Source organism: Agelaius tricolor, unplaced genomic scaffold (genome assembly GCF_023055355.1).
Source record: "Agelaius tricolor isolate 1412-34295 unplaced genomic scaffold, bAgeTri1.0.p SCAF_13, whole genome shotgun sequence".
In the NCBI taxonomy this organism is placed as follows: Eukaryota; Metazoa; Chordata; class Aves; order Passeriformes; family Icteridae; genus Agelaius; species Agelaius tricolor.
Genome location: NW_027269273.1, coordinates 15,142,312 through 15,162,332, shown reverse-complemented (window position 1 = coordinate 15,162,332; position 20,021 = coordinate 15,142,312). Strand labels below are relative to the sequence as shown.

Genomic DNA, 20,021 nt, shown 5'->3' with positions numbered 1-20,021 from the left:
CTGCAGGCTTTTATTACAGACAATGTAAACTGAGAACAATTTACCTCCTACTAAAGCAAAATCCTCCTACTGAGGGGAATAAAAATAACTGCAGATTCTACCATTTCTGCACTTATTTTTGACTCTATAAATAAATAAAAATCAGCAGAGTAACTGTCTTTCTTGGAGCTGTGGAAATTTGCCAAGAGTGTTTCTTGAACAGTAACAATCATTACTGTACTAGGTATTTGGCTAGATTTATGGTTAATACAGGGTATTATGGGTTGGATTTGAGTAACTGGTTTTATTGTTTTGTTGTTTGCTGCAATGGTGCAATCTGAACTCGTGATGAATGTACAAGAACATTGTTGTTGTGGTGATGCCACTTGCAAACCATGAAGTGTGCATGTAGCCACAAGACCAAAAAGCACGTAAGTATATTTGTCCTATGGGCAGCAGTCCTGGAGGAGTTTCACACTTCCCAAAAGGAGCGCAGAGGTACTGAATACTAACTCAGTGAACAAAATCAGAGGGAAAAAAATTAACCTGTCAGTAGTAATCTTTAAAGAGTTTCTGCTGGTCCCACAGACAGACTAGAATAGTATTGTCAAGTGAGTAAGCTCTCAAAGTCAGTGATAACACGGTAAGAAGGATTTGATGTGTCCTGGGATTTTTTTTTTTTTAATCTAAAAACTATGAAGTTAGAGCTTTGAGAGTATTGAGGTACCCAGGTTGTAGAAATAATATATGCATTTTGTAGTGTGCTACAAATAACTTAATAGAGGAGTTGCAGAAATAGTTGTGCAACACCTATTGTATACAAACTGCCCAGAGAAGAAAAATTACCTGCTGTCCATCATTAACATCCTGAGCCCTGGGGAGCAGTGATCTCTTGTAGGGAGGATACATCAGTCTACAGAAGCATGGGGACCTTCCAGATTCCTCTCCTCCATGTTAATGCTGTGTTTGAAAAAGGTCTTATTTGAACTTGAATCACTTTTAATGAATTATTTCTCTATAGAATTCTTCAAAAAATGTTAAGAAAAAAAATGTACATTTAATAGGATAATGAAATGCATTACAGATCAAAGAATACTGATCTGAAATAAAACTTCAGTGGGTGGAATATTGCCATGTATACATAAATATATTTATAGAGAGAGTGAGAGTGAGGTGAAAATAAACAAAAAGCCAAACTGACCCCTTTGAAAATTGGATTAGCATGTAAACTTTAGAACACATATGAGAGCTTTCCTGCGTATCTCTTAATATAACTGTACTCTTCTCCCCTTTTATTCTGGCTTCATTTTGATCCATATCCTGTTTTGATAGTTCTGATAAGAGCTTTCTACTCCTTTTGCATGGTTCACTTATTGTGTGGCATTGCATCTGTAAATAACATTTGGGCCCTCCTAACATAATGTCTGGATACTGTACAAATGTGAAAGCTTATCTCTAAATCAGGCAAAGACTAAGAACAATCACCTGGTATTTTTTTCTTCTGGTTGCCTATTTCAGTTACAGTCAGGCCACTACCAATTTTTCTGCTACAAGTGGAAGAGGCAAATTAAAATATAACAATCAAAAAATGTGTTATTGCTCAAATTTTCTGTAATGTATAATCTGTTTAAGTCTTTTAAAATGCAGTCTGTATAATGGAAATACCTGAAGGAGAGTTGGCAACACTGTGCAGTGTTGGATTATGTATCTAACATGCTTTATTTCGTGTATATAGTATGGTTATTTTTTTAGAAGTCTGATTTACTTTGGGAAACATATCTTAGTTTCTTTCTCACACGTAGTGGACAGCAGAAAGCAGTGCAGATCAGGATGGATGGGGGTAGATGGGAAGCTGCTTTTGGAGGAGGACTTATGACTGCAGTCTCTATTCTTGTAATGGGAAGCCTCATTTCTCCTTTTAAGTGTGTTGACTAGATACTACGAATCAGTCAGGAAACTTGTAAAGAGATTTATTTCTCTGTGGGTGTTATAGCAGTGTGAGGATTTGTGCCTTTTCACTGTGCTGATCTGGATCAGTATGGAACAATATAGTATGAACTTTTTAATTTCCTTTACATTTCAATCTTTATATTATTTGTCAAAATTACTCAAATGGGCAGCTTCAAAATTTGACAAACTATCAAAAGATAGTTTGTCAAATATATGTATATATTATATACATATATATGTACGTATATATATGTATATATGTGTATATATATATATGTATGTGTATATATATACACACACATGCCTGTATGCTGAAAATTAGAAGCTGTTCACGGCCTCATTTCTAAACAGACAAGTCCGATAATGAACCAGATCTGTGATTCTTTGTAGTAAAGCTCCATTTCTCTCCTTAGTCCAGTAAGCTGTATATTTAGCATACATTCTATATACTTTTGAGGAGCTGGTACTAAAATTTCTTGAGAAGAAGGTGTTGAATGTAAATGTAGCACAAAGGGAGGAGGGCCATGGGGATGGTGAAGGGCTTGAGAGGAAGCTGAATGGCAGCTCAGGTCCCTTGGTCTGTTCAGCCTGGACAGGAGGAGACTGAGGGCAGACCTCACTGCAGTCCCAGCTTCCTCAGGAGGGGAAGAGGAGGGGCAGGCACTGATCTCTGCTCTGTGCTGACAGTGACAGGACCCAAGGGAATGGCTTCAGCTGGGCAGTGGAACAGCTCCCCAGGGCAGAGGTCACAGCACCAGCCTGAGAGAGCTCATGGAGCAGTTGGACAGTGCTCTCAGACACAGGGTGTGACTCTTGGGGATGTCCTGTGCAAGGTCAGGAGTTCAATTTAGTCATTCTGGTGGGTCCCTTCAAACGAACATATTCTGTGGTTTTATAATTGACTATATTTCTAGGTTTTGAAAGGTTTAGGGGAAAAAAAATTTCATACCATGGGAAATCTAGAACAGGGCAGAATGTCCATAATAGTATGTGCATTTCTTATGGCAAGAGGAGCTGATTCAGATTTAGGTATTATATGTTCTTGAGTCTTTGACAGCAGCATGTATTAAGTACCTCAACTGAATGACATACCAGTAAGTACTTCTGGAATAAAATAATTTGTCTTCATACAGGTCTCATAGTAATCTCTAATATTTACAGATTTGCTTATCACCAAAAATATAGATTGTAGTTTATTTTGCCTCTGTGCTTGTTCCTAAATTGTCCTCAAGTGCCTGAAGACACAGAAGTCCTAGTCTGACCAGAACCTCATTATATTAACTGCTGAAGACTTGGTGTTTAGGTTGAGTGAATACTTTAAAGATAGAAAATTTCTCCTATTATGCATGGTTCCCCATTCCCTCTAAACAGACAATTGAAGTGGTACAGAACTCCTCCCACAGAGGCTTCTGAGTTCTCCACACCACAACTGTGGATTTAGTGAAATCTGTGTGGCTTGTTAGAGAACTTGTGTACCTAATGAGCCAAGAATCTTTCTTCTAGAAAAGAAGATTCTTCTAGATTGTTTTTCTGAAAAAAAAAAAAAAATTAAGTCATGTGAAGGCCATCATGGAGAAGTGTTCTGTGCACCTTCCATACATCTATGGAAGAGCGAAGTAGTCCACAGTCCAGCTGATTCCTTATGCTGTTCTACAGCTGTGCTTGCAGGAGTTGAGCTGCAGATATCAGAACTTTTTTAAAAATAGTGATCTGCTACTTTATTTTTGTCTTTGTGATGCTTTGTTATTTAATAACATTGAAATGTAGTCTTCAAATCTGCAGCCTTGGAACCATGGGGATTCTAAAATGCCTTTAAGAGCACTGGCAACTCCAGTTACATAAAGAAAACTAATGCTGCTCCAGTAGGCAGAATGGGATTTTTTTCCCATATATTCAGTATGCAGGAAGCTCTCCATGAGGTATATGGATTTAGTTAATTACCATCCACTCTGCACCTTTTTCTTCTTGAGCAAAGTGGTTTCAAAGTCAGTGAGCAAGGCCTTATCTCAAGGTCCTATCTCCCTACCAGATAGGGTTCAAGCCAGAATGTGGCATACAAATGACTGTGTGTGACATCCTATTGCACACAGAGAAGAGGGAGATGTATACTTGCATATTGTAAGCTATTTCTGTGGTTATCCAACCTTGAAGACCTAGCACATTCTAATGGAAAAGCGTTCAGGTGGCAAAGATCTTTTCATACTGCATTCAGAGAAGAATTGGTAACTTCTGATTCAAGGCTATTTGTGTGTGGAACGTCTTGTGATTGCTACATCATGTTTGTGATAAATTTAATTGAAGCAAATGTTTCAGCTGGGAATAAGTATAGGTATCTTGCTCATTTGTGACTCTGATAGAAGTGTCATTCAGCTGTTTTAATGTTAGATTGATTGCAGCAACTGCATGACAGATGATTAGTTGGCAGAAAACTTTTGAATGACAGTTTGGGGACTTTCTATGTGATGATCTGGAATTCTGCATGATATTCCTGATATTCTCATGTACATATTTCAGAAATATTTTGAATGTATGCTGATTGCTCTTTACTGTATCTCTTTTCTTCCAAGAACTTCCAAAAGCTGTAGTCAATGAAGTTCATTAACATGGAAAGTTCTCCTGCAACTCTTTTGGGGAAGTGGAATGACTTTTTGAAAGATAATGGTGGAGCAACTTGGAAAGCACTGCGAGAGAGAACAAGAGTGGTTACTTTTCTGTATTTGAGTGTGTGACTAGTAAAAAGAATTGCTAGCAGACAAAAAGTCAACAGACAGAAATTCCAGATTCTCTTGCATATGTCAAACTATATGTAAAAAGTAATTGTATTGTGACATAGGAAGTGGATAAGTTTTTTTAGACAGAATAAATTAATTTAGAGATGTAGCATAGATTATGTTTCTGCATGGGTTTGACCTGCAGTTTTTCCCAAGAACAAGTGTGAATATGGTTATACCAATAATACTTGTAAGGAAGGAAGAAATGCTCTGGTGTTTGGGGATGGCCAGCATTAGTGCTCAGTACCTAAAGCATCTGATCTTTCTATTACTCTCCATAGAGGGTTCATGCACTGTGTCTGCCCTGGAAATTTGCAGAAAAGACACAGCTAAAGAATATAGAAGAACACAGAAGTCTGGAATAGAGGAACTCGTAAGATGTCATGCAGTAGTTTCTGTGTGAATCCACTCAACCTCTTGGAAGTTTAACAGAATAGTCTTTCACTATGCTTGCTGTCAAAAGACATAGCTTAGCATCAGAATGACTGTCCCTGCTTGTGAGGTTCTCCTAAAACTAAGTCAAGTGGCACTATCCACTCACAGTTCAAAACTTTGTCCTTGTGCAAATGTAATATTCCCTGGGAACTAATCTTTGAATGGTTTGAAAGGGGACATAGTCCTGGCTAGCCACTAGAATTTTAGTCCAGGCTACAAGATTTTCTGCAAAATAAACAAATGAAAATGCTACAAGCTTGCACAGACAGTTAATTCTTAGCCAGAGACAGAAGACACATCATGTGCTTTGGGCTTTTGCTTGTTCTTCCTGCCTTTGGGACAACCTCAAAAACAGTGGTATTGAGTATGAGAGAGAGGGTGAAAACAGGCGAGTCAGAACATGCCTATTTGTAAGATATTTTTGGTGTGTATGTCTGCTTGTGAACAGTCTAAATATGCATGTGTGGTACGCACATTGTAACAGTCTGAAGAGGCTTTAAAAGTTCATCTGTGAGAGATGCTCAGTTCTTTTAAATGCTTCCCTAATTTAAAACTAGTACGGTCTTTTGGATGAAATTTTAAAGTATGTCCAGTGTATTTCTGCTAATTGTTCCTGAAGACCAAGTTACATTTTTGGAGGAAACCATTGTTGTATAATTCCTGAGAATATTATAGCTTTTGAGCTGTAGAGCTGATGATTTTAAAATTTTAATTGTTACAGTTTTTTCTTTTGTTTGATGTCTGTTAGAAAAAGAGGCATTAATAGACGGGTAATGATGGCACTTGAATTAGGAGATGGATTACTACACTAAGGCTTTTTAATTATCTCAACAGCAGTACTTTAAACCATTTTTCAAACAGTAAACTATAGTGTAAGTGTTGGCATCACTGTTACAAATTCACCTGGTGATCAGTGACACTGACTTTAGACAGATCAGTCCAGAACTATTTTTACAAAGCTCTAAATAAATAAATACATTTTCACTAGCACTGTGAATGGATTTAATTGTGGGTTTTCTTTTTTGGAGAGAATGGAGCTGAAATTGGTCTTAGAAGTGGCACAGCAGGGTTTTGCAGCTCTTTGGCTCTGATTGCACCAATATGGCACTGCTTGGACTGCAACAATAAACCATAAAAAGGAAGCTGGCAATAAATTTTCAAATTTGCTTTGATTTTCTCTCTCCATATTTTCCTAGCATTGTTTTAGAAAGACATAATGCTTTTGGTGGCATCATATAGTTGCAGTATTGTGATTTAAATAAGTATTTGACATGCTAATTAACTGAACACTACACTAGAAGTGCACCATGACTTATGAGTCATCTCTGAGAAATACTTAATCATGAGAATTTTAACAGATGTAGTTTTTTGGGGGTTTTTTGTACATGCTTTGGAAAAAATAAATAACTGCGGTGTTAGGAGAATAGGACTTCTTGGAGAATCAATCTGTACCTTGCATTTTGTTTTTAAGAGGGATAAGAAAAGATATCTAAGTCCTAAAGAAGAGAAAAATTAATTATTTTATTTATGATATAATTGCTAATTCTCTTGTATGAGATACTTTTTAGGGGGTGTTTTTGCATCTGAAAATAAATGCTCAGGGTTAAGATATGAGATATTAGAATATAGACACTAACTTCCAAATTTGGGAGATGTAGATTTTTGAAATGCAGATTATCACCTCCTGTTATTGACGTGAAATTCTTGGTGAATGTGGTGTGTCTCTCTTTTGCTTTCCATAGGCTTTTGAGGTGTAGTCTTACACTTTGTGCATATCTAAGCTGACACTGCTTTTCATTACATTTCTAAATACGTTTTGCATTTGCCTTGAAGGCTGCATGTTCAGATGGGAGTTAGAATACATGTCATGCTCCACATTCAGCAAACTTCTGGGGAGAACAGCTTTTACACGAGGAATACCTCTGCTGACAAGCAAAAGTCCTGCATGTTTACTCCATAAAAGAAGCAAGCATTTTGAATGACTTGGTTTTTTTTTTGTTGTTATTGTTGTTGGGGTGTTATTTTTATGGCTTTTTTTTTCCTTTTGATAGGAAATTACCAGATATAATCAAAGCCTTGCAATAGCTAATCTCCTGTGTGTGATTGCTGTTATGGCAATAACTGTCTTTTGTAATAATAAACTATTTCTCTTGAGGAGCCATTTTGCAACTTAAGCAATGCTGGGAGAAATTAAGTGTTGCTCCTGGCTGAGGGAGGGTGCCAGGTTCAAGCACTTCTCTAACAGCCTTCGGAAACTTTTAAAAAGCCTTTTCCACACTTGAACATGTGTGGAAAAACAGTTTGTGAGTTTCCCATCACAGTCACATACTTCCTCAAAGAGCCATGAAAATGTTTATGTGTGAACTTAAGGTCCACATATGAAAATGAGCAACAAGTTTGGATTGGTAATTCATCCTAGCTAACAAATCATATGGTGCTACAAAAAGATATTTTTTTCTTGGGGTTTGGTAGATTAATTACTAGTATAAAACATTCTGTAATGTGGCTTAGTCAAATTAAAAGTTAGCATTCTGATCTTTTCAATTAATTAGTAGATCTTATTTCAAACCTTCATTTTCCTCACCCATACAAAATATTTAAGTATGACTCTTTAGCTTTTATGGAACAGACCACTGACTATGGGTGTAGATACATTGATTTTTATATATTAGGATTAGTAATTGTTGGCATGATCTTCATGTGTGTTTGGAAATAAACTAAAATTTCAGGCTTACAAAACATGGACCACATTTTTAACAATGAAGCTGTTTTCTCCATTCTGTATTGCTTCTGTTGCCCTTAAGATATTGGGGTGAAGAAATGAAGTAAATTCCATCAGCTAAAAATAACAAAGATAACAGAAACACATAAATCAAGTATAAATGATAGCAACAAAAGTGAACTGAGAACTTAAAACAATAGTTTGTCTTTAACAGCAGGAAGGAATAAGAACAGCAATGAAATATCCTTTAATGGTTTTGCCTAATTATTACTTTTGTTTAAGTCAGCTGATCTTTAAATATTGGAAAGCTTTCACACACACATGCATGACTTATTTTTTGAGAATCACAGCGACATCTTTGTATATAAATTGAAGTAAATTAGAATGTATATTTCAAGTCTTAGAGATTGTCATACTAGGCCATAACAACAAAATAGTTATTGGATCAATTAACAAATTGAGGTGAAAATAGTTGAATATTGTTGTTAGGCTTAATCCTAACATGTGATTTCCAGTACTGCAGTGGTTAAAGACAGTTTAACCTTTGTTTTCTTGTTTGTTTTATTCAGGTTTACAATAATGAAGGTGTACCCTTCTTATTTATGTTCCCAGAAATACAGTTAAGTTAAAAAGCCTCATGAGCATCAAAATAAGAGGCTCTTTTAATGAAAAATTTTATGCTTTACAAGACTTTAAAACTTCACATATAAAGTATTTGTAACACTGAAGTCTTTAAGTTGCACTTAGTAAAGCATTAATTGGCACATCCTAATTGAGTAGTTACAAATGTGTTGCTGTGACACTCAAAGCGTTTATATGCTGGGAGTGAACCTGGGTTGTTGTGGTTTGACTTTTTTCCTTTTCTTTTTCTTTTTTTTTAAACTCATTTTCCAGTGGACTGAATATATTAGTGATGAATGTGCTGTGAAACTAACTGTTTGTTTCCATGCTGGAAAAGTTTCATGGCTCCAGCAATTGCTAGCCATTTTACCACACAGCATCCATCATTTTGTCAAAGTTTTAATGTTTTGTAGTGAACCACCTAGGAAAGAAAGGCAGAGAAAAGAATGACAAAACAGCCCAATTCTTTCATTCCATGCCAAAAAACTGACTGAAGTTTATCCCTGTTTGCCCTTGGAACAATTAATGTGACATTTTCCTGAATGCCATACTAAATTTGATTGTCAGTTATTGAAATGTATGTTTAAATCAGCAGTGATGCAACTCCAAATGCTTTTTTCATTAATGTCATTGAAGCCTTAACCCACTACCTTTGACACATAACAGAATTAGAAAGCCTTTTGGACCATTTGGCTGAAGTTGTGCCCTCACTACAGTATCTCAGTTTGCTTGGAAACATTGCTTGCCCAAATGAACTGGTCTGCAAAGAAAAGGATGAAGATGACTACCAGAGATACAGGTTAGTGTTTTCATTTGTGGATGTGATAAAGCATGAAAGTTTTGTTTTACTACTGGAAAAATACTAAACTAAAATCAACCCAGAGTCTCAAACAAACACCTACTCTATTCTGAAAGCATTGTAATGTCCTGCCATGAAACACCTGGGAGTTTGAGTGGCCTCCATTTCAGTGAGATCATACTCAGGAACCCTGTTCCAAGAGACATTTCAGTGCTCTATAGCACACGCCTGAGTTGAGCAGGTGTGCACAGGATTTCCTGAATGTGAGTATTCATACACCCCTATTCAAGGCATTTCCTTCTTTAAGGCCAAGATAAGGCAAGGTTTGCATACACTAAGGATGAAAGGCAATAAAAAAAAAGAAAAGAAAAAATCACTCCACTGGGATAGCCAGTTGCCTTGTCTTCTGCTCATGTTTGATATGATGCTAAGTTACTTCTACTGTAGTTATCAAGCCACTGTTAACACAGAATAAATGACTGCTCCTATATTGTGCTGCTCCACTCAGAGCAGTTATATTCTAATAAAAAAAAACCCCAAACTATCTTTATAATGCAATGTCAGCGAGCTAGCTTACACAAGAGGTCATCTGAAATTTAATATGGAGACTTGATAAAATGCTGTAAGTCCAATTGAAATGTTGCAAAAAATTCTAAGGATTATTTAAAAAAAACCCCAGAAACCCCTATACTCATAACTGATGATAGTTATGAATATAGATCCATAACTTAGGGAATGCCTGCTAAGTGATGTAATTTTCAAAGCTACAACATTAACACAGGTGAGACACTGGTTATGCAGGAAAAAAAGAGGCATTAGATGTATTTTTCCTTGCTACCACCTGAGGCATTATTTCAGTCCTTGTGTGCTGGCGTTTTTCACATTGTCTCTGAAGGGCATTTGGAGGCAAGCCACAGCCAAGCAGTGCTGGTCACCTTGCCTTGCAGAGCCTGAGCTTGCTTTTTGTTAGCATCTTCCACAGTGTTCAGAGTTCATTATATAACTCTGATCTTATCTTCAGGTAATCCAACCTGTGCTCTAGGAGTTAGGATAAAACAATACAAAGTTGAGGAGACTAAAAGCAGTTTTATGGGGAATTTATGGGGTTGAATTCATTGCATTCAGAAATGGTGAAGGTTAAGCAGCAGCACAACTGTCCCAGATGTGCACATATACTTTGTAGTTTGTTTCAAATTTTTGAGAAGGATTTCTAGGTTGTCACACTTTCACCTTTTAATGATTCCAGTTTTGAATCCAGCTTAGCATTTTAGTTTTCACGGAGTGGAGCAGCCTAGGTTTAATAAAATATTTTCCCATTGCTTTCACACTTAAGTGGAAGGTATGCCTACTATCCAGCTTACAAGACTATAATAGTGCTGTCTCTATGTAAATTTATGTGACATGTGCTCTAGAAAATTGCTTAAAAAATGAATGATATTTCTACAGTTTACTGTTTTTCACTTTAAGTATGTTTTCTGACAATATGTCTCCTATTAATCATTTAAGCAAAAGTAATATGTTAAAGGAGCCATTCAGAGGCAAGAACCCATGGTTCATTTAGTGCTCTCTGAAAAAAATTTCTTATTGATTGACATCCTCTGTGGTTATGTGATGTAATATTTATAATATGTCACAGAGCCATACATCAAAACAAGCACGTCCCTTGTTTCATTTCAATGCAAAAATGTTGATTTCAGAGAGGTCAAGGTAGTTTCAGGTCACATCATGGTAAACCACGATGTCCAAGTGTGAAGGGATTCTATTTATGTATTTGCTGGAAACTGCAACATTGCTTCCATTTTATTTCCTCTCAATTTTTCAAAACCCTGGATGTTTTTTTCCATATAAGCTAGGTTGATTGAAGTACTTTTAAGCAAGAAGAATGAGCTTCTAATTAGTTGAATGATTTATGGTTCTGCTGCTATAATGAAAGTTTCCTGATCCTTTTCCATTATTATTTGTTGCATTATATGAAATGTATTTGCTAGACAGCATTAGACTCAAAACCCCAAACCATGGATCAATCAATTGATCTATTTGCCTATCTTTAGGGGAATATATATCACCTACATGGTGGAACTGATTACAAGTACTCTTCTAATTTTACTCTGAGTAGCTAATCCAGCATTTTTGATATGCATTCTGAAGCATCTTGAACACAACTTTTGTCTTCCATTTTCAGCATTTTTAATGGTTTGAAATAGCTTTTTTTCCCTAAGATTTTTTTTTAGAAATTTATCAGAAACCATCACAAGATTATATTCACGTGAAGCTGAATTATGTAAAAACTTGAATTATGCAAACATTGTACTTCTCCATAACTACAACTAGCTTTGTTTTGTTCTGAATGGGAATTTCTTTTTGTAAATTTTTTGCAGTGACCATTGGAACCAGAGCTTCATTTTTCATTGAGCTTTAATTTTGTTCCTACTGAGTTCAATTAGAGTTCAGGCTATTTAATTCCTCAACCAGAAAGGGAAAGGTGCTAGAAATCAAAGCTTTACTTAATCTTCTAATTCCAACAAACTGAAAAGATCTGTTAACCCCCCAAAATCTTAATGTTAAAAAATGTGGAAAATAATTTTTTAAAAATTCAAGGTCCAGTAATTCACGATGATCATAAAAACAGAGGTTAAAAGTAATATTATTTATTTTAAAAACTATTAGGTTTTATCAAAAATACTTGAAAAATAGAAAAAAGTATGCTTTTGGTCAAGAAATTATGATCTAGTTCTTCAGGTGATCCATTGATGTACCATTTTTATCATTTCATTACTAGAGCTCTTTTATAGTCTTACATTAAAACTACATTTTATGCTGAAATATTATTCTGTTTGGTTTTTTTTTTTTTTCTCAAAGTAGTTATTTTTTGTCTAAGAGCTATAGCAACTTTTGAATGAGATTTTTTTAGGGAAGAAGAAAAGTTTTTTTTTGCCATCCCTGCTATTCCTTCTTACATTTAAAATGTGTAGGAGAACAAATTGATGAAAAAATCTCTGGGTTATTGGAATTTTTGCTTGGACAAAAAAATGAAAATGGAAAGTTCCCTTCTGTGATATTTTTATAAGCAAACCTGTTTGGTTCATTTTAAAGACTCCTGGTTTTTTCCATCCTTGTTATGATGGCTTTAGTTTCTTACTATTAAAAATAATCTTTAAGTTCTCTTTATCTTGTTTTTGAAGCTTTCTATATTTGGGTTAATATTTTGCAAAGGTATATTTTGGTGTTGAGGGCAAGGGAAAGCAGAATATCCAATATGTAATGGTGATAGGAAAATTTAAAAACTTTTGGCTACAATAGGAAGCAAGAAACACAGAAAAATAGGTTGCCAAACAGTGTCCTCTAAAATAACCTAGTCTCCAATCTCTGCTTTGAAGATTGCAGGAAAACAAAGGTCATGACCCAGAGATCAAAGTAGCAGAAGTCAACACAGTAATTGCTGGTTGCTTCTGTTGTACTCACAGTTGGTCAGTCCTGTGGGTGTATTGTTTGCAGAGAAAACTTCAAACGTGGTGTTAGTGAACTGTGAAAAATCATCTGGGTCACAACGTATTACAAAGCATTTGTGAATTCTGCAGGTGACCTCACCTATTTTCATTAAAGTGATATGATTGTGAAGAATTTGTGCCATGTGTGAAGTTCTCAGTGCTTGTTCATTCTTCTTTGCTCCTTATTGACATTTCCTGGAATGATGCATTCATTAAATGCTGTTGACATGGAAACAAGGGCAAGTGGAAACAAATGCTGGAGTTTATTTTAAATTAGCTTAAAAGTACATGTACTAGATATGCTATCTTTGGCTGGGGGAGCAAATGATGATAACCTTATGAAGTCCTCTTAAGATATAACAGCAAGAAAGGAAGTGCATGTGTTTTGTATGGATTAACTTTTCAAGCTAAAACTGCTATTCCCATCCCACAATTTTGGTTGTGAGAAATTACGGGTCTTATAGCATTTTCAGTGTTCTTGCAGTTTCATTTTATTTTATTGTAGTTTTGTTTTATTTATTTTTTTAAAAATTGCTACAGAATTTGCTTTTCTATTTTAAATAGTCTTGTATTTGGATAGTGATATAAATATATATATTCATTAAGTAGTACCAGACTAGAAGTCGTCACTCTGTAATAAAAATAATGTTAATAAATAATGATGAGTACCAGTGAACTTATTGTTGAGGCTCTCTTTAAGCAGGAGGGATTGAAGTCTGTGGTCATTCTTTATATGTTCTTTATGAACTTAATTAGATGAATAGGATATTCCCTTACATCTGTATAATCTATGAACCTGTGCTACTTCAGTGTTTGAGTGAAGCCTTGTCATCTCACCGGTACCTGGAAGGAAAAGTGTGCTTGAAAGACATCAAATGGCCACACAAGGTCCATCTGAGACTAGCCACTGGAAGGGTTCATGAGCAAGAACAATTACCATGTTTTTGTTCACCCAACTAAATCGAAGTCCATAATAACCTAATTTGTCTGTACTAACACTGTAAATCAAGGCGAAACTATAATTACTGTTACACGGATAGAGAAATATTTTTCTAATTCACAGAGTTGTTTGTTACTCTGAAGAAGAGCAGAGTGTGTTAAAATATTGGGAGGTGGTGTGGATTTCTGCGTGACTTGCAAGCCCCTCAGAATTACATGGTCATCAGCAAACAGTGCCAAGGCTGCTCAGGGTCTGATGTGATCCTCTAACAAACTTCATGCCAACATCCTGCCCTCTCTTCTGGAAGATGCTGGTTTAAGTTTATGACCTGTCTTCCTTATCTGTGTATTTAACAAATGTTTTGGTTAGAGAAGAAATTCCATAGCCAGCTATATGCTGTTTGGAGGTAGAAGGGTACATTTTTTGGGGGTGCAGAGGAAACAATCACAGAACATAGTGTTTATGACACTAGTTCACTGTCATAAACGTGTTTCAATTCTTCTGATTTCTTTTTTTTTGTCTTTCCCCTTTTACATGCTTAGTAGATTACTTATTTTTTCTAGTTTATAATAATGTAACTGAGAGCATAATCAGTCCTTCAAAGTTTGAAGTAGGCATATTATTTATGTTCTGTGATTGTTAAGAAAAGGAAATATAATAGCACAGAAAACAGAAAAATGAAAGTAAACACTTTCTGAAACAAAGCTGGTGTGATACAGGTAGAGCTGGATACTTCTGCATTCTTGTGGGCAGATATTTCTCAATATTTCACAGCAGGTTTTGTTTTTTAATTAAATATTGATGCATATAGTGCAGTTTTATGTTCCAGTTTTTGTTAATTATAGGACAGACTGGAATACTATACAGAATCTCGTAATACAATAGTCTTTGACTAAAGGTTCAGCAGAATGGTTTGCAAATATGCCTTTTTTCCAATATCCTGGCAGGTCTGTATGAAAAGTCTTAAAATGATGTTTATTGCATGCAGCCCATACCAAATTGGTAAATGAATTGTTAATCTTTATTGTAATTTTTACTAAACTAAGATGTAAATAACATGGAATTTTATATTCTGAAGTGGTTTTCCATATCTCAGTGGTCCTGTTGGTATGATGAACACCTGTTATGAGCTTATTTTCATGTGACTGATGGCACCCATGCCAAGAGGCAAGATGGGGGAGATGATTCTGAACAAAAGAAGGTGGAACTTAAATAAATAATTTCTTTAATCCATTAGGAATTAGATGATCAGTTTACAGGCAATGATAAGTGGATCTGTAAGCACCTTCCTGGTGTGTCTAATTTTTCCTTTTCTCTCTTTGAATCTCACCTTTATCCTCATCACTGAAGATAATAACCTTTTTTCACACCACAACAAAGGTGTGAAAACCCAGTAACAGCCGTTTCAGAACACATGGAGCAGGGCTAAGTTTTAAAATTATTAAGAAAAAGAAAGGGGAAAGGGGAATAGGAAGATCCTGTCCCCCAACTTCTAATCTAATTGAACCTTTTTAAACTAAATGTAGAATTTAGTAGATGGATCTTTCTTCATTAACCAGCATGCTTTTAACTAGTGATTTTACAAGTCTGAAACAGGTGCAATGTGTCATGCAATTTATGGGTCCCAGTGCCTGCCATAAAGTATTTTATGATGGCTGTGTTCTGTGTTATTAGTAGCTGTCTTTTTCTGCAGCCATTGGTGTTTGATAATAGTCTTAAAACACCCAAAATTACTTACCTGCAAGCAACATTCCATAGTCCCTGTTGACAGTTTGAATAAGTTTAGTGCCCTTTTGTTGTACTTTACCTTCAAAACAAACTGATTGAACCATCAATAGCTCCTGAGAGCTGACAGAGGCATGTCATCTGGTCTAACCCTCTGATAGTAGGTTATCTGTGGGAGTTAACCTCCCTGCATTGTTAACCGAAATGTTTTATGTACTATGCAACTTTAGGATACTGCTGTGATAACCTTAGTAACTAAGTCATACATCACAGTAAAGAGATTTTGTGCAACAAATAACCCCGGATTAAATTTACAAGGGTTGAATTGATATTGTAGAGTGTTCATTCCCAGGCTTTGGTAATCCTTTCCTGTATTTTTTATGGCAAACTTGTGTTACATTTAGATTGAAGTTGCATCTTGATATTTCTAGCTAAAATAAACCCAGGAAGCTTGCTATTTTTCCTCAGCCATTTCATATGCATGTATTGCATTGTTTTCAAATAGCATAGTTACCTTTTATCCCACATTTTGTAAAAGGAATATTAATAAATGAGATGGCATTTTTAATCACCTTTTAAAAGAATTAATTGCACCTATACCCTCCTTCTACCAGTGGGATAATATTTATGGTACCTACTTTTTAGTATTTGCTCTGCTTAAGGAGTGCAAGTTTGAAAAAAAGAACCAACCCCAAACTGTGACTTGTGGAGTAGTTGGCTGTTTAATTTGTGTGGGTAGGGTTTTTTGGTTTTGTTTCTGGAATTGACAAGTACTAGTGCTAATTCTGTTTTTTGAAATGCAGTCAGGATGGCTTAAAAATACAAAAATACATTTGTATCAAGGAATGCTATTATAATTTTAAGCTCTTTTGAAATGATTGAGAGACTGACATTAGGGCTGTGATCCAAAGTCAGCATAGATGACAGTGCTGTCTTATTCTGTTGTCATTTTTGTTGCAGCCTGCTTTTCAATGGCATATTTCTTTCCATCATTAAACATTTGCTGATTTTCTAATACCGATGTTTTCTTCACCTGAATATTCATCTTTTCTCACCCTACACTTAGTGGGTGTCTTTACTCATTTTTAGCTTCACTCTTCTTCACTCTTGACATATTGTTTCCTTCTGTACATGTCTTCATTTGAAAGAATCTGTTGTCATCAGAGCTTTTCTGCCAGTAATGCAAGATGGATAGCTTCTCCTCCAGTGAAAGATAAGGGCCAGCAAAATGCCAGGGAGGACTGGAAGGGCAGCCAGGAAAGGTGGAATGAGTCTGAGAATGTGTCTGTCTCAAAGGCCTGTAGCTCTTGTTTAAAAAAACGGTCTTAGGAGATGTTCTGTTTTGTGAAGTGACTCTTTTTCTTCTACTGGCATAATTGAGAGCCATAGATTGAGTATTCACATTTAAATTGTCTAAGCATTTCAGAACTGAGCAGTGTCAGTTAAGTTGTTAACAATTTATGAAGGTGTTGCTTTAGAGGAATGGTGTACTTGATGGAAAGCTTTATTTACACCATTAAATTTTGCTTGGTTTTAGAACGGGGAGCATTACAGTAATTTTCACATGTTTATCTGGTTTTGACAACAGTATCATAAGATAAACTTTTACCCCTAAAACGTTGGGTTTTTTGTGTTGCTTTGGTTTTTTTTTTTTTTCAAAATGTTATGCAGAGTTTTCTGTTTCTTTAATTTCTTCCTCCCAGTGCCAGAGGGGATCGGTATCATGAGGAGCTCCCTGACTGACTTGGGTTTTATGCAGAGCAGCTAGGCTGGGGAATATTATCATCACCTTTCTACACCCCTGGCAGGACAAGTCTGATATTGCCCTCACTTTGCAGTATCTGCTTCACATTTGCTTGACTAAATGCAAATGATTTTTACTTGAGGTGATTAGATATTTGGATTTACCATGGTTGTGCCTTGCTTTGGTTTTGCTCTGCCGTGTTCTCTCCCTCCACAAGTGAGAAACCAGTAGGGTTTTTGTGAGGCTAGAAAGCTGCTATCCTTCTAGTAGAAATGATAAATAGAATATAATACTGATGAATCCTAATAAGAACTTGGAATTCTTAAAATATATTTCCCATAAATAGTCTCTCCCTGTGTGCTTCTACACTTAATCCTGGGCTGGAATCTGTATTCTGTGAGGCCACCTTGTCTCTCTGGTGGAACCAAATAGGAATTCTCCTTCCAAATGCTGATGATTGTGTTTTCAGGAAAATAAAATAAAAAATCCAAAGTGTTCACAAATGGGAAGAATTCTTGCAGAGAAGTTGGCTGGCAATTTCCCATATCTTTGCCGTATCTCCCAATTTTGAGTGATACCAAAGATTCCAACCCACACTGTGGGTTGGAATCTTTGGTATCACTCAAAATTCCTTTTCCCAACAGGCAATGCAAAGCAATTTCCAAGTTATTCTGTTCCTTGGTATGCTTTATACTTCACTAATGTACAGAGAGAACATAGACTTCCATGGTGATTATTGTGTTTGATCCACCAGTGTTAAATGGCTTTGGCTCCATTTGAGAGAGTAAAGTAAGTATTATAACTTTGCACATAAGCTACATTGCATGAAAAAGGTGAATACAGCGAGGAAACAAAGGCTGTTGTTATTTTTGGCTGTCATTTTTTTAGTCATTGAGTCTGTGAGTATGTCTTTGTGCATTACTGGATTTTAACTGTGTGTATTTTGGTATCTGTCAGATATTTTGTCCTGCACAAATTGACAAACCTGAAATTTCTCGATACTCGGAAAGTAACCAGGAGGGAGAGAGAGGAAGCCTTGATAAGAGGTGCCTTCATGAAAGTGGTTAAGCCCAAGGATGCAAAGGTAGGAGAGCAAATTAAAGTCGGAACAATAATATGATTCATTCACACTATTTTTAAATAACTCCAAGAGCCTGGCTGCATCGTTTTCTAAGGTAAAAAAGGAGGTGAAACCTTTCAAATGATAAATGTGGTCAGATAGGGGACAAAAGCCTTATTACTTTTTCTGTGTTTTAATATAGAAATTTACAGGTACCTGTCTAATGGGCTGAGGCCATGTTATCAAATTTCTGGTTTCAACCTCAGTTTCACATAGCAAAGTAACTAATATGTAGCACTGAGCTTAAAAGAATATTTTTACACTGTCCAAGGAAATGTAACAACTATGTGTTATACTTTTGTGAAACAATGCAATTTTTTTTTGGCAAGTTGTCCCCTGCCTTGTATGTTAAACTTCTATTGCAGAGCTCACACCTATGGTGTTTACTGGCTTTTATGAACTGGTTGATTCTGATTTTGTATGATGTGACTTAATGTGGTGTCCTGCTAATAAACATTGACAGCATCAGTGAGACAGTTTCAGTAATCTGAGCATTTCATACAGCTTCATGCCCATCAACTGGGCATCCTGCTGAAGCAATCAGAATGAGAATGTGAATTCTCCAGTTTGCCTTCTTTTTCCATTGTTGATCAGTACTTGATAACAGCAATCTGTGGTGTGCTCAGAGTGCTTTAGTACTGCACATCTTTCCTGAAACTCTGCTCAAGTTTTCAGTCAACTTGCTTTCTATTTGCTGCTTTTTCTCTAAAGTATACCATCAATAATTTATTGCAGATTTCCAATAATGCTGAATAATAATGTAGTGGTTATGGAAATGCACTGTTTGGTAGCATAAGAGTGTTGCTGGCTAAATGCATTATCATGAGTACAATTGCAGTGTATTACAAATTAATTCAGACTGATTAATTTATAACTACTAAAATGTTAACAGTTCTGATACAAACATTGCTTTGATATATTGTTTACCACTGCCTTTAGTCATTTCAGCTTCATATATGTAGTGAATGGAATAAGTTATTTTTAAGCTGTGGTAGACATCCTATTCACAGCAAACCACCTTTGAATCTGGCCGAATGCAACAGCTGAATTGTGTTAGGTATAGCATATGTATGTCATCTTTTACAATTCTTCTCATCTAATCAGATTTTGCATCTGGTGAAGTTTTTAAAAAAATTATCTAACAGTTACATCTTTCATTTAAGAGTCTATTCCGTGAATTGCATCCAGCTTAACAGTGCAAGAAAAAAAAAGTGTCTCTCAAATTTGAAGTTACTTTTCTGGATTAAACCTCTTTTTAAGTCAATAGCTAAGGGTAAATTACTTAACAAATTTAGGGATAACATCTTTAACTTTTATATCTACAATTGAACCTTTTGTATAGTTTTGAATTATTTACCCACTAAGTCCTATGATAAACCATACATTTATTTCAGAAAATTTGCAGAAGGCTCCAATTTACTGTTGTTATTGTCATACTAAAGAGTTTTTTTCTTCTTTATAAATGGCACAGTACAGATTACTGGTGGTAAAATCATTGTAAATTATTTTTATGACATGAATTAATGCTTCTTAAGGTGCCATGAAATTACCCTCATCATACAGTATTATATACATATCACAGAAGTGGCTAATTTAAAATAAATATTAAATTTGATGCAGGTATTGTAAAGCGCTCCAAATTGTTTAGAATTTGTGCTTATTTCCCAGGATATTCATGCTTACAGTACACATGCATGCAAACTCTTTCTATGTCTGAGAAGACTCAT

General features: G+C 35.6%; 1 protein-coding gene across 4 annotated transcripts in view; it reads left to right on the top strand.

Moving 5' to 3' along the window:
• LRMDA (leucine rich melanocyte differentiation associated) overlaps positions 1-20,021 on the top strand; it is a 632,726-nt gene that overhangs the window by 367,623 nt on the left and 245,082 nt on the right. For all 4 annotated transcript variants that reach the window (XM_071438840.1, XM_071438838.1, XM_071438837.1 and 1 more), the window contains exons 4-5: positions 9,143-9,277; positions 18,132-18,258. In XM_071438840.1, the coding sequence (XP_071294941.1) occupies positions 9,143-9,277; positions 18,132-18,258 (262 nt within the window). The remainder of the gene's footprint in view (positions 1-9,142; positions 9,278-18,131; positions 18,259-20,021) is intronic.